The following is a 15,000-nucleotide window of genomic DNA, read 5'->3' on the forward strand; positions in this document are numbered from 1 at the left end:
AACGCCGCCTTTCCCTCGGCGGCGGGCAAATAGCCTGCAGACGTCGTCGCATTGAACCGCGAACTCGACACCTCGCGCGTCACGAGCGGGAGCCGACCGGCAGCCTCCGGCCCTTTCGGGCGCGGTGGAATTTGCCGCGGAGGACGGGAGAGTGCTTTAGGCCACGGTTCCTTCCGTACTTGGCAGCCGCACCCTCAATACCGCCGGTTCCATGACCGACCGAGCGCCGCACCGTTCCTTTAGTACTTGGGCAGCAACAAAGTCGGGTCGTTACTCCACACTCGCCGCAGGAAGCGACCGGCAGCCGCCAGCCTTTTCAGACTCGGCAGCGTTTGCCGCGGAGGACGGGAGAGCGCTCGCACCACGGTTCCGTGTGTACTAAGCGGCAGCGGCATTAGCTCTCGACCGTCAGTTCCTTGACCGACCGCACGCTTCGCCGTTCCCCTCGTACTGGGCAAGAGCAGCAGGTCGGGTCGTCTTACTCCCATTCCGCGCAAGAGTGCCGAGGCGGACTTCAGAAAGCCCACCCAACAGTGTGCGTTACGCCGTTTCTACCCGCGGGCGCGGCCAAGCCAACCGTCCAAGGTTGCAGCCGGCGTCCACTGGGCGCAACAAATTTGGCACGGGGCGCCCTTCGAAATTCGGGCAATCCCCGGCATGTTCGGGTATAGCCGTCCCCGCGTCCAAGCGGGGCCAGCGGCGGAAAGCGTCGGGCGCAGCGAGCTGCTTCACCCACACGGGGTAGAAACAATGGCGCTCGTCACCCTCGAACAATCCGGTAATGATCCTTCCGCAGGTTCACCTACGGAAACCTTGTTACGACTTTTACTTCCTCTAAATGATCAAGTTTGGTCATCTTTCCAACAGACCGGCGCAACCGAAAGGCCGCGCCGGACATCGGTCCGAAGACCTCACTAAATCATTCAATCGGTAGTAGCGACGGGCGGTGTGTACAAAGGGCAGGGACGTAATCAACGCGAGCTTATGACTCGCGCTTACTGGGAATTCCTCGTTCAAGGGGAACAATTGCAAGCCCCTATCCCAATCACGAAAGAAGTTCCACGGGTTACCCAGTCTTTTCAGACAGGGATAAAGACACGCTGCTTCCTTCAGTGTAGCGCGCGTGCGGCCCCGGACATCTAAGGGCATCACAGACCTGTTATTGCTCTGTTTCGTGCGGCTAGGAGCCGCTTGTCCCTCTAAGAAGGTTGTAAGGTGCTGGGAACCCCGCACCTATTTAATAGGCTAGAGTCTCGTTCGTTATCGGAATTAACCAGACAAATCGCTCCACCAACTAAGAACGGCCATGCACCACCATCCACCGAATCAAGAAAGAGCTCTCAATCTGTCAATCCTCCCAGTGTCCGGGCCGGGTAAGTTTTCCCGTGTTGAGTCAAATTAAGCCGCAGGCTCCACTCCTGGTGGTGCCCTTCCGTCAATTCCTTTAAGTTTCAGCTTTGCAACCATACTTCCCCCGGAACCCAAACACTTTGGTTTCCCGGAAGCTGCCCGCCGAGTCATTTGAGTAACTCAGGCGGATCGCTGGTTGGCATCGTTTATGGTCAGAACTAGGGCGGTATCTGATCGCCTTCGAACCTCTGACTTTCGTTCTTGATCAAAGAAAACATTCTTGGCAAATGCTTTCGCAGTAGTTCGTCTTGCGACGGTCCAAGAATTTCACCTCTAGCGCCGCAATACGAATGCCCCCGTCTGTCCCTCTTAATCATTACCTCGTATTCCAAAAACCAACAGAACAGAAACGAGGTCTTGTTCTATTATTCCATGCAAGTTTATTCAGGCGACTCGCCTGCGTTGAGCACTCTAATTTTTTCAAAGTAAAAGCACCAGCCTTCTCGAGGCACACAATGAAGTGCACCAAGAAAGGACCGGCATGATGTTCAGTCCGAGCCGTCGCATCGGGTAGATGCACTACTCGTCTGGAACTGAGATCCAACTACGAGCTTTTTAACCGCAGCAGCTTTAGTATACGCTATTGGAGCTGGAATTACCGCGGCTGCTGGCACCAGACTTGCCCTCCAATTGATCCTCGTTAAAGGATTTAGAGTGTACTCATTTCAATTACGGGGCCTCAAAAGAGTCCCGTATTGTTATTTTTCGTCACTACCTCCCCGTGCCGGGAGTGGGTAATTTGCGCGCCTGCTGCCTTCCTTGGATGTGGTAGCCGTTTCTCAGGCTCCCTCTCCGGAATCGAACCCTGATTCTCCGTTACCCGTAACAACCATGGTAAGCAAGTAACCTACCATCGAAAGTTGATAAGGCAGACACTTGAAAGAAACGTCGCCGGCTCGTGGCCATGCGATCAGCACAAAGTTATCCAGAGTCACCACACAATACGGGCCGAAACCCGATCGATCTTGGTCTAATAAAAGCACCCGTCGCCCAAAGGGCTTCAGGCTCACTGCATGTATTAGCTCTAGAATTGCCACAGTTATCCAAGTAGGAAGAAACGATCTAAGGAACCATAACTGATTTAATGAGCCATTCGCGGTTTCGCCTTATTTCGGCATGTACTTAGACATGCATGGCTTAATCTTTGAGACAAGCATATGATTACTGGCAGGATCAACCAGGTAATCGTTCAACTGCGCGTCCCGCCTGTCAAGCAGGCCGGACGCCGTTTTTGCGATGCCGAGGCCACCTTCAGGCGCCCCAGCACGCTTCGTTCTTGCAAAGAGTAGCACTTTGCACAGTCCGAGACGACGGCGTTCGAGCTCGCTACGGCGCCCTCCCCGAAGGGCCGGGTATCGCCACGCGGCAAGAAGCACGCAACATTCTCGATAGACTGGTTGTGTCGACTCGATCACGGCTTGCGGTTTCTCTTGAGCCCGCAGCACAGGTGGACCGACCGACACTTGCAACGTAGCCGAGACGGCAAAGCCGCCAGGCGACGGGTCACGCCCGCGCCTTCGGCGCTTTCGCATTTGACTCGTCCGAGGACGATGCGGAACACAACTCGATATCGTGGAGAAAGCGTCGTCCGACAACCAGCCCCTAACGCATCAAGCGGATGAGGCTGCAGACGTCAGCTGTGGGATCCACGGGAGCGATACCGGGGACACGCTTGACGGGCACGAAGCCCGCCGCATATCAAACACCCAGGTCGCTTTTGGGGGCGACTGCTCTCTGGGACCCCCATATAATAGCAGCGATAAGTTCCCAAATCTCCATGGGGCCGTACTCGTGCCACTTTCGACGAGCGTTTGGCGAAAATCGTGCCGCCTCGCAGCGCCGCGAGCGAGATGGAAAGCTTACGTCGGCAGCGCAATGCCGAAGTCGTGAAAGCGCAGCGCGTCGACCGAATGCGCGAACGGCAATCTCTCGCCTATGGACAGCGCGGTTTCCAGAACAATCGCCTTTCTGTGCCCCTACGGGGCCGCACGCTAGCGCGGCCCTTTCGCCGTTTCCGAGCACGAGTGCGACCGGCGCGGGCGGCGTGCTCGACACCCCGGCTGACGCCGTTTCGGACTTTGTCTCTTCGCGCGCTCGCGCCAACGCCGCGGCAAAACGACGACCTCTGCGCGGTTCTTTCCCGGTTCCCGGCGTGCTATAGTGCAGCCAGCCGGACGGTGGCGACGACTCAGTCGCGGCCGTGCGGTGGCTTGTACGCCAAAGTTGCGTGACGGGCGTCGAGCTCCCGCCGCGGCCCGGCTCAGGTGGTTTCGGACTTCTGTCTCTTCCGAGCGCTCGCGTCGTCGTGGGCACGATTCTCGAGTGCGGAGCGGTGCGCGGACACCACCACGAACACGCGCAAGCCGAAAACGGCACTACGGTACAACGTCGGCCAGGGCGGTACGGCCCCCTTATATGAGCAGCGATAAGTGACCAGATCTCCACGGGGCCGTACTCGTGCGACAAGGCGGCGTACTGCGCCGAGCCGAGCGCCAATATTTGGCCTTGGCACGGCCGATTTGAGCTCTCGCGATCGCCGCGGTACCGCCGCTCACCGATTCAAGGCACGCTAGCGCGGCCCCTTCGCCATTTTTCGAGTAAGAGTGCGAAAAGCGCGCGCGGCGTGCTCGTCGCCCCGGCTGACGTAGTCTCGGACTTAGTCTCGCTCACGCCGCCCCGGCTGACGTCGTCTCGGACTTAGTCGCGCTCACACCGCCCCGGCTCACGTGGTTTCGGACTTCCGTCTCTTCCGAGCGCTCGCGTCGTCGTGGGCACGATTCTCGAGTGCGGAGCGGTGCGCGGACACCACCACGAACACGCGCAAGCCGAAAATGGCACTACGGTACAACGTCGGCCAGGGCGGTACGGCCCCCTTATATGAGCAGCGATAAGTGACCAGATCTCCACGGGGCCGTACTCGTGCGACAAGGCGGCGTACTGCGCCGAGCCGAGCGCCAATATTTGGCCTTGGCACGGCCGATTTGAGCTCTCGCGATCGCCGCGGTACCGCCGCTCACCGATTCAAGGCACGCTAGCGCGGCCCCTTCGCCATTTTTCGAGTAAGAGTGCGAAAAGCGCGCGCGGCGTGCTCGTCGCCCCGGCTGACGTAGTCTCGGACTTAGTCTCGCTCACGCCGCCCCGGCTGACGTCGTCTCGGACTTAGTCGCGCTCACACCGCCCCGGCTCACGTGGTTTCGGACTTTCGTCTCTTCCGAGCGCTCGCGTCGTCGTGGGCACGATTCTCGAGTGCGGAGCGGTGCGCGGACACCACCACGAACACGCGCAAGCCGAAAACGGCACTACGGTACAACGTCGGCCAGGGCGGTACGGCCCCTTATAAGAGCAGCGATAAGTGACCAGACCTCCACGGGGCCGTACTCGTGCGACAAGGCGGCGTACTGCGCCGAGCCGAGCGCCAATATTTGGCTTTGGCACGGCCGATTTGAGCTCTCGCGATCGCCGCGGTACCGCCGCTCACCGATTCAAGGCACGCTAGCGCGGCCCCTTCGCCATTTTTCGAGTAAGAGTGGGAAAAGCGCGCGCGGCGTGCTCGACGCCCCGGCTGACGTCGTCTCGGACTTGGTCGACGCCCCGGCTGACGTAGTCTCGGACTTAGTCTCGCTCACGCCGCCCCGGCTGACGTCGTCTCGGACTTAGTCGCGCTCACACCGCCCCGGCTCACGTGGTTTCGGACTTTCGTCTCTTCCGAGCGCTCGCGTCGTCGTGGGCACGATTCTCGAGTGCGGAGCGGTGCGCGGACACCACCACGAACACGCGCAAGCCGAAAACGGCACTACGGTACAACGTCGGCCAGGGCGGTACGGCCCCTTATAAGAGCAGCGATAAGTGACCAGACCTCCACGGGGCCGTACTCGTGCGACAAGGCGGCGTACTGCGCCGAGCCGAGCGCCAATATTTGGCTTTGGCACGGCCGATTTGAGCTCTCGCGATCGCCGCGGTACCGCCGCTCACCGATTCAAGGCACGCTAGCGCGGCCCCTTCGCCATTTTTCGAGTAAGAGTGGGAAAAGCGCGCGCGGCGTGCTCGACGCCCCGGCTGACGTCGTCTCGGACTTGGTCGACGCCCCGGCTGACGTAGTCTCGGACTTAGTCTCGCTCACGCCGCCCCGGCTGACGTCGTCTCGGACTTAGTCGCGCTCACACCGCCCCGGCTCACGTGGTTTCGGACTTGCGTCTCTTCCGAGCGCTCGCGTCGTCGTGGGCACGATTCTCGAGTGCGGAGCGGTGCGCGGACACCACCACGAACACGCGCAAGCCGAAAACGGCACTACGGTACAACGTCGGCCAGGGCGGTACGGCCCCTTATAAGAGCAGCGATAAGTGACCAGACCTCCACGGGGCCGTACTCGTGCGACAAGGCGGCGTACTGCGCCGAGCCGAGCGCCAATATTTGGCCTTGGCACGGCCGATTTGAGCTCTCGCGATCGCCGCGGTACCGCCGCTCACCGATTCAAGGCACGCTAGCGCGGCCCCTTCGCCATTTTTCGAGTAAGAGTGGGAAAAGCGACCGCGGCGTGCTCGACGCCCCGGCTGACGTCGTCTCGGACTTAGTCGACGCCCCGGCTGACGTAGTCTCGGACTTGGTCTCGCTCACGCCGCCCCGGCTGACGTCGTCTCGGACTTAGTCGCGCTCACACCGCCCCGGCTCACGTGGCTTCGGACTTGGTCTCTTCGAGCGCTCGCAGCCAGGTCGGGGCCGACGCCGACGTCTGCGTGGGGCTTCAACGATTCCCGGCGCGACGCAATGCAACTGCGCGCAGGATGCCAGCGACTCCGCCGTGGCCGTGCGGCGGTGTACACGCAGAAGTTTCGTGAAGGGGTATCGAGCTCCCGCCGCCCCGGCGGACGTGGTTTCGGACTTTAGCGCTCGCAGCGATCTCGCGGCGATCGCTGACGTCTGCGCGGTTTCAGGTGTGCTACGATGCAGCAGTCTGCCGCACGACAATTTACGGAAGCGAGTGCATTCCGCCCCGGCGGACGCGGCAGCGGACTTTGTGCCTGCGGGAGTGCTCTTGTTGCTGTAAAATTTGAACGGGTGCAGCTGCGCGAAGCAAGTGTACACATTTTCTCTCTCTCTCTCTCTCTCTCTGCCTCTGAGGCGACTGTAATTTTAATTTAAATGCAATTGGAGGCGGGAGCAACCTGATGAGAGTAGGCGGACTTCGGCACACCTTGTAGTTTAGAAATTGTTTTCAAGCTTTGAGGACATACACAATCGCGCCATCTGCTTTCCCCGTCTCTTTGGCACTTCATAGTGTGTGCAGCATGCTCTGCATTCCAAAGAAACGCGCCTGTTTCTCCCCCTCTCTCACGTTCTTCTTGTCTTTCTTGCTGCTCTTGTGAGAAGTTGCTATGCTCTTTACTCGCTGTAAAATAGAATGCTTGCGCGAGCCAACAACTTGCGTGTCTTTCTTTTTTTTTTGTTGTTGTTGTTTTTTTCTCTCTTCCCAAGACGTTTCTGCCATTATTCACTAGCTCTCGTTCTTAGTATGCAACGGAGCGTTAGCTCGCGCCATCTACCTTTCTTTCTGTATGGCGAAGGCCGTAGGTTTTCCTAGTTCCGCACACAGATGGCGCGGATGCGTTTTCGCGCCAGTTTCGAACGACCTCGCTGTACACATGTTTCTCATTTAAAAGTTTCAAAGGGGCTTGCGAAAGGGCGTGGTCCTTTTTTCTTGCGCAAGGCTGAGCTTTCCAGCTGTGCTTAAGCTATGCTAGCATGTGTGCGTATGTGTGTGTGTGTGTGTGTGTGTGTGTGTGTGTGTGTGTGCGTGCGCGCGCGCGCGTGCGTGCGCGTGCATATGTGTGCGTGTGTGTGTATACACGCACACGGTAAAGATGATGGGGTAGCGCTATTTCTTTCTTTCTTTCTTTCTTTTTTAACAACACCTGTGCTCCACATGGCGATCTTCCTGCCCTCTATGTTTCCGGTTGGAAGGAGTGCGCAGCCTTTTCTATATTTATTTATTTATTTTTTTTCATTCTCTTTCATTCGTACATGAGGCGCGCTACCTAATTCTAGCGGTCGAATCGACACGTTGCAATCCGTCCCGGCCTGTGCCGTATGAAAACTTTCAGTGGGCCTTGCGGTAAATAAAAGGAAATGAGGGAAATGCGCGTAGTGTATTACACTTGCGCACGGGCTTGAAACGAAGGCCTCAAAGAAAGCCGCCTTGAGCGGTCGCATTCAGACGGAAGTAAGCATTCCCCTTGCGCGTGTTTTCCGCTCGCCTGTTCCGTTTTCTACGAGGTTGCCTTCGTTGGTTTTGCCTTGCGAACAAGCTTGCGCTCGGGTCTCGTTTCTACGCGACGGCGTTTCGTTAACAGTGAAAGACTGAGGCGTCGCGAGTTGATTCGCGAGATAGAGAGCATAGAGTCTCTAGACGGGCTGGGTTTTATAAGATTGCCCACGCTGTTGCTGAGGTTACCAATGTCGCCAGGGCACCCACAAGGCAGTGGTACAATGGAGTGAAGTGAAAGACATCGCTTCTCGGCCTTTTGGCTAAGATCAAAGTGTAGTCAATGCAGCTGGCTTGCCCGGCCTTTGACACACTCATCTTTGTAGAGGCGCCCGGCTACCTGCTCCGGTCATAGCAAGGTCTTTCCCCTATCCCAGCCCTATCTTTCCAGGCCCTTGGCTCCCTGCTGCACTGCCTCCAGGACAGCCCGCGTGCTGCCACCTGGTGGCCCCTGGACGACCCACACCGGCCCGCTTCCTGGTCCTGCCGCTGCCTGGCGCTGCCTGCCGCCCCTCGGAGACTCCTGCCCTGCTCGGCCTGACCACTGCTTGGTGCTGCCTGCCTGCGGGGTGCCTGCTGGTCCTGCCGTCTCGACTGGTGCTGTGCTGGGGCACAACCGGCTGGCCCCTGCCTTCGCCATCGTCTGTCATGGGCCTGGCCCACTAGCTGCCACCCCTGGTGGCCCCCTAGCCTCCGGACCTGGCCTCCTTTGAGGAGAGCCGCCGGGTCCGGAAGGTAAGACCATCCAATGGACTCTGGGGGCCACGGCCGCACGGCCCATGACATCTCTGAAGACGATGGCGACCCCATCACCCCTGGGCAGGAACGCCAGCCGGCCCGTGAGGATGGCACCCTCACGGTGTTCTTTCCCGTGCCCCAAACGGTCCGGTGCTGCGAAGAGGGCTGCCGAGCTGCCTATGCCGCGGCCAAATGGACAGCGCGGCGGCAGTCCCTCCAGCGGCACCTGGAACTCGAACACGGCACCAGGATCCGGCGCACCATCAACGTGTGCACCATCTGCGGCGAGACACTAGGGCTTCGACCAGCCTCTCACGCCTGCCTGGCTGCAGCCAACTTGACTGCCGCCCCCCCTGCTGCCCTGCCACACCAGTGTGGCAGTTGCCCAATGTCCTTCCCCACAAGGAGGGGCTTGGGCAACCACGAGCAGTGGCACAGGAGGGAGGCGGCACTGGCAGCCAGGCGTGATCTCGCCGCGGGTGCTGCCACTGGTGCGTCGGAGCAGGACAGCGACAGCACCCCCGCAGCAGAGCAGGACAGCACCGAGGGTCCCGCTGAGGACCCTCCTGGAACACCAGCAGTGGCAACCGGGCAGGCCGCCGACCAGGAGCCGTCTCCCGTGGAACCTCGGGGAACACCTGGACACAGCAGCGATGGCGAGACGGCCGAGGCACCTTCTCCGCGGACGCCAAACCAGTCAGGGCGGACCGCGGCCTCGGCCTCCCCTTCTCCAACGCCATCGCTGCCGTCCAACCGAGGCAGCCCGGGAGCACCAGTCTCCGAGGTTCACGAGCCGGCGGCCATGCAGGAGCTCTCCCCAGGCAGGGCAGAGGTGCAGGACCACGACGGAAGCAACCAGGACTTCGGGACCCAGGACGAACATGCTGGTACCACACGGCCAGAGGGCAGTGCGTGGACCTTAGCGGACGAAACGGCAGAGCTGCGGGCATTGAGCCGGTTGCCTGAGTCTGCTGGGGAGTGGGCACGGTTCGAAAACATCCTTGACCGTGCCATTGCAGCCGCAACCAAACACCTGCGGCTGCCAGTCGGGGACTCGCGCCAATCACGGAGGCGCGAGGTGAACCCCGACAACCCCCAGCAGATACAAACTCTATACAGAAGGAACCGGCGCCGGGCAGTGCGGTTAATCACTGAAGGCCCGTCCCAGCTCTGTCCGATCGACCCCCACGCACTGCAGGACCACTATTCGAACCTCTGGTCACCAACACCCGTGGATACCAGCATCCTGAGGTCAAGGCTTCCAGCCACCGAAGAACTGGACTTGTGCCCCTTTACACCGGAAGAAGTCGCAGCCAAGCTCCGTAAATGCGAGAGTACAGCTCCAGGGGAGGACCGCCTCACGTACCACCACTGGAGGCAGGTGGACCCTGAGGGCAGGTTCCTGGCGGCGGTATACAACGTATGCCTCCAATACCGCCGCACGCCCCTGAGCTGGAAGTCGACGAAGACTATCCTGATCTACAAGAAGGGCGACCGCGAGGACCCCACAAACTGGCGACCCATTGCCCTTGGTCGCACGATCGCCAAACTGTATGCCGGGTGTCTCACCACCCGGCTGCAGAGGTGGTTGGGCGACCATGCGGTACTGTCCAGGTGTCAGAAGGGCTTCCTGCCGCACGATGGGGTGTTTGAACACAACTTCGTGCTGCAGGGACGCCTGGATGATGCTAGGACAGGAGGTGGGGAGCTGTGCGTGGGGTTCCTCGATTTTGCCAACGCTTTCGGCTCGGTCGCCCATCAGGCCCTCGTCGACGCTGTCCGCGGCGCCGGCGCGGGGGAGGCCTTTGCTACCATCGTTGAAGACCTCTACCGCGCCAACACCACCTGCGTCGTGGCAGCAGCTGGCATTACGGAGCCAATCACCATCGGAGCTGGGCTGAGACAGGGCTGTCCTCTGAGCGGCCTGCTTTTCAACCTGGTGGTGGACCCGGTCATCCGTGCAGTACAGGGAGGCGATAGGCAGCACAACATCCTTGCCTACGCCGATGATCTGACGCTGCTGGCCGCGGATCCCGCCACCCTGCAGAGCCGCTTGGACCGTGTAACAGCCCTGTCTGCCCGGCTCGGGCTGCGACTCAACGCCGCCAAGTGCCGGTCTCTACACCTGTCTGGTCGCCACCCCGTGGGTACACGGCCCACCTCTTTCACCGTGGGTGGCGACCCGATTCCGGCGCTTGGCGACTTCCAGGGGCACAAGTTCCTGGGCCGTCCAGTGGGGTTCAGGGTGCTACCGGACGAGACGACGGTCGACGAGGCCATCCACCTGGGCAGAAAGCTGCTCTCCTCTATGCTCGCCCCATGGCAGAGGCTGGATGCTATCAAAACATTTTTGTATCCAGCCCTCAACTTTGCCATGCGGGTGGGCCTTGCCAGCAAGGGAGAGTGGCAACGCCTGGACGAGGAGCTCCGCCCGCTCATCAAGAAGACCCTGTACGTGCCAGCCAGAGCTTCCAATGAATACTTGTACGGAAGCTCACAGGCTGGCAGTGCAGGGATCCCACTTGCGGCGGAGCTCAGCGACATCTGTCGGGTGGATGGAGCCTTCAAACTACTGACGTCGACCGACGTGGAGGTCCGGGAGCGTGCGGCAGGAGAGCTCGAGGGCGTAGTGTCAAGGCGGCTGAGACGACCCGCGAACACCGAGGACATGGAGGCCTACCTCTCAGGCGAGACGGAGGGCGACTTTCGGCAAACGTCCACACAGGTCCAGTCTGTGTGGACGGAGGCCCGCAAAGCCTCCCGTCGCCTCTCCGTCGCCTGGGAGCTGTTGGAGCATGGAGCCCGCATCAACTGCGGGGAGGCCTCTGTGTCAGCGAGGAACCGCCACAAGCTGGTCAAGACCATCCGGGCGCTCCTCTCCACCGAAAGGGACCAATCTCTGCAAGACAAACCGAACCAGGGCAAGGCGATGGTGTGTGTGGCGGCCGACCCGGCAAACACCCACTTCATGAGGTCCGGCCGCTACACCCATTTCATCGACTGGCGCTTCATTCATCGAGCCCGGCTAAATCTCCTCCCCCTCAACGCCACAAGACTCTGGGCACCCGCGGCGGACAAAAGATGCAGACGCTGCGGGTATGGGGAGGAGACACTGCCGCATGTACTTTGCCACTGCATGCGGCAGAGCCGGGCCATGACGGAGCGTCATAACACCATCGTCGCCAGAATAAAAAAGGCTGCTTTGGGTCGGTTTACAGTCATTGCGGAGAACCAGGTCGTAGGCAACACATCACTCAAGCCCGACCTGGTACTGGCCCGTGGAGAGGAGGCACTCATCCTGGACGTCTGCTGCCCTTTCGAGAACAGGCTGCAGGCGTTCCAGGACGCCCGGAAGGCTAAGGAGGAGAAGTACGCCCCTGTACAGCGTCATCTCCTCCGGCGGTTCCAGCGCGTGACGGTGGACGCGGTGGTCGTCGGCTGCCTTGGCAGCTGGGATGTGGGGAACGACCGGGTGATGCGCAGGCTGTGCAGTAGGTCATACCTACGGACCCTCAAACGCCTGTGCATCAGCGACACAATAAGCGCCTCTACAAAGATTTTTAGAGCCCATGTCGGCACCTCTTAGACGATCTTATGTTTTTAGAGAAGCGCCATTTTTGCACTGTTTTACACCTTTACAGTTTTAGTCTTTTATTACTAACACCACTAACTAGTTTTTTTAGCCATTTGTTTGCGTTTTTAGATTATACACCTTTTACTCGTTTTCCCCTTGGTTTTGTAACACGTATCTTTTGATGTATTGTAATTAGCATGAATAAAAAACTCTGTTCTTATCAGCTTAATATCTGATACGGGTTCTATATGGACCCACGATATTAAACCTATTTTTGGAAGTTGGCGGAGTGCTTGAAGCCTGCTTCACCTCCGCCGCAGGTCGGCCCGGTATTGCACTACCTCCGGGATCGGCCCCCGCTCACTTAGGTGAGACTTCATTCAATCAAAATGAAGAACACAAGCTCGAAGCGAGCACTCACGTGACACGCACCATTCCCATACTATACGCAACGATGCCGGTGTTTCTGAACGATTGTCTGCTGTAATGAGCCACTTGGGGGGGGGGGGGGAAGGGTGATTAGCCGTGGGTTTTGCAATCAATGTAAGTCCCACTCAAAGCCAACACTGCATTTTGGAGTTCACTATCGCTTTGATCCGTAAACGACAGCAAGCTCGCCCTGCGAAAATCCGCTGCCCTAGTGGAAGAAAGGTTCCCTATGAAACAAAAATGGAGTGCCCGATTTCCGGCAACATTTTCGCTGCAGTGGGACCGAGCGCCTCGAAAACAAACTTGTCGTATGGCCAAGTGTGGCGAAATATATTCAAGGGTTCAGAGGTGCCTCAGCTTTCCAACCTGTATGTTATGAATACCTGTTGCTACCTTTTCGTCATCATCATCCTGCTGGCTACGACCACTGCAGGGCAAAGACCTCTCCCATTATTCTCCAAGCACCCCGGTCACGTGTAAGCCCGGTCACGGTCGCCGTCTAGTGCCTGCGCCCTTCCTAATCTAATCTGCCCTCCTAAATTTCCGCCACCCCGTGCTACGCTTCCCTTCTCTTGGAATTCAGTCGGTAACCCTTAATTGATGATCTTCCCCCCACATTGCATGCCCTGCGCACGCCCATTTCTTTTTCTTGGTTTAAACTAAGGTGTCATTAGCTCGCGTTTGTTCGCTCACCCCCCGAATCTGCTCTATTCTTATCCCCCGTAGCGCTACACCCATCATTCTTCTTTCCAAAGCTCGTCGCGTCGCCCTCAGTTACCCTTCGGTAATCCTTAAGGTCCTTCGTTGCGGCACTCGCGGCATCTTTCTCATTTAAATAAGGCTATTTCGTTCAGTTTTGGGGGAAAACTCAATGAGCTAGGCGCGATTGTGTCCCCGGCGCCGCTCTCAACAAGATGGCGGCGCCCAGGCTTTTTGCCTGGTGGTTCGGCTTGACGCAGAACACGCCTGCAGGGCAGTGAAGCCGCATTGAAGGGGCAACGAGCGGCGCAGTGAAGCGCATGCTCGGGCGAAAAACGCGAACATCAGCCAAAAATACAACCAAATGGCCAAATACGAATTTCCGTTATGGGAAATTGGAGTTCAGTTGGCGCGTTGCGCTCGCCTAAGGTAAAGAACATAAATGCGAGTGCCACATCAGCCAAGTCAATGCTGAGGATCGCGTATCATTTCTTATTTATTTTTCCCCTTGCCTCCTGGCCTGCGTGGCCCTAGCGCGCATGCCCACGAAAGTAATGCAATAAGGAAAACGCGAAATCATGCGGTGACGGCTGTATCATATCCATTGTGCGTGCTTTGTTCTTTTTGGACTACAGTGGTGTGCGTTATGAGAAAGTTTCAGTGACCAGCGAACCTATATTTAGAACCACATTTACGGTTACTGCTAACAAGCTGCGGGTAGGTGTTTTTTTTTTCTTTCTTTCTTTTTTTCGCTACCAACGATGGGTTATCGCAACCGCGATCGGTTGTGCTAGACGCGTTCTTGCCAAACGTTGGCTCTATACGCGACCCGTGACGCGTGGTCGGCACATTCAAGCAGTCCATTGCAAACCGTTCCAAGAAGAAGGATGCTAGCTCCACGTTCCGCCGGGAGCGCTAGTTCGAAGATTGTACTTTTAGACCCTCGAGGAAGCACCGCCATCCCACGTTTTCTATAACGCGCTAAGACTCAGAGCGACAGCGACCACTTGTCTTTGTCAATATCTCGGACACACTTTTTTTTTTTTCTTTAATCCAGATCGTCAGACGAGCCCGCGTTCACGCGCACTCGCTCTCTCCGATAAGCAGGGTAGCTCGGTTGGGGTGTTGTAGGGCCTCGCGCATGCGCTGCTGAGTTCGTCGCTTCGCCGGCCGGTCGACGCTGGCGCGGTACTGGTAATCAACTTCGACGGGCATGGTGAAACGTCACTGTGAAACGTCACGACTAGCAATGCAATGTGTTTGCGAGCAATCGGAGAAATGAGAGAGCCCCTGTAGATTAGTGGAAACGTTCCTCCAAGTATTACGTTTGCAATTTGCGCCTACGAACATGAACTAGACAAAGGAAATGATCTGTAGCCGCCTTCACTTCATAAAATTCCCGTACGAAGAAATTTGCGTGCGCACGTGATCTCCCGCATGAAACCAGACGATAGGTTAATTTTAGCCGTTCATTTCGATTTGCCGAATGTAAACCGGAACACTTTCTCCACGCGCTCTTGAGGTTTGAATGACAATCAATGACATGCTTTTTTTATATATTTTTGTTTGTTCTATCTGGAACCAAAAGAATTCAGAACGCCATTTCAATCTTAGATTCGATTCACGCCTTGCGTTACGTCACCCCTGGCATATCTGATGAACACGCTCTGCTGTTAAGCTTCATGATCACGGCATTAAAAGTCGCCACTTCCCGAACGTTTATCGAGCCGATGATGAACCGTATGCTGGATTCTTATTGTAATGAGTTTATAGAAAGTTTTATACTTCTATGGCTAGCTTCAAGGAAAGGAAAAACATCGCTCAGCATTGTATAACGCATAACAACAACAACGAAAAATCTGCAGGTTATTCATACTACAATGAGAACACT

At 57.7% G+C, this 15,000-nt stretch overlaps 1 protein-coding gene and 2 non-coding genes across 3 annotated transcripts; 2 read left to right on the forward strand and 1 right to left on the reverse strand.

Annotated features, from left to right (window-relative positions):
• Positions 1-779: 779 nt before the first annotated feature.
• LOC139053438 (small subunit ribosomal RNA) lies at positions 780-2,594 on the reverse strand. The gene has a single exon (XR_011510484.1). It is a non-coding gene; the product is annotated as a small subunit ribosomal RNA (ribosomal RNA).
• Positions 2,595-9,282: 6,688 nt separating this feature from the next.
• On the forward strand, positions 9,283-11,993 carry LOC139053422 (uncharacterized protein T26G10.4-like). Its single transcript, XM_070530438.1, has one exon. It carries the CDS (start codon positions 10,716-10,718, stop codon positions 11,991-11,993), a length of 1,278 nt encoding a protein of 425 aa, XP_070386539.1. The 5' UTR covers positions 9,283-10,715.
• Positions 11,994-12,154: 161 nt separating this feature from the next.
• On the forward strand, positions 12,155-12,344 carry LOC139053437 (U2 spliceosomal RNA). The gene has a single exon (XR_011510483.1). It is a non-coding gene; the product is annotated as a U2 spliceosomal RNA (small nuclear RNA).
• The last annotated feature ends 2,656 nt before the right edge of the window (positions 12,345-15,000 follow it).

This window comes from Dermacentor albipictus, unplaced genomic scaffold (assembly GCF_038994185.2).
Source record: "Dermacentor albipictus isolate Rhodes 1998 colony unplaced genomic scaffold, USDA_Dalb.pri_finalv2 scaffold_125, whole genome shotgun sequence".
NCBI lineage: Eukaryota > Metazoa > Arthropoda > Arachnida > Ixodida > Ixodidae > Dermacentor > Dermacentor albipictus.

Excerpts from the sequence above, each read along its gene's own strand:
- LOC139053422 (XM_070530438.1), top strand. The coding sequence starts at position 10,716 with ATGCTCGCCCCATGGCAGAGGCTGGATGCTATCAAAACATTTTTGTAT.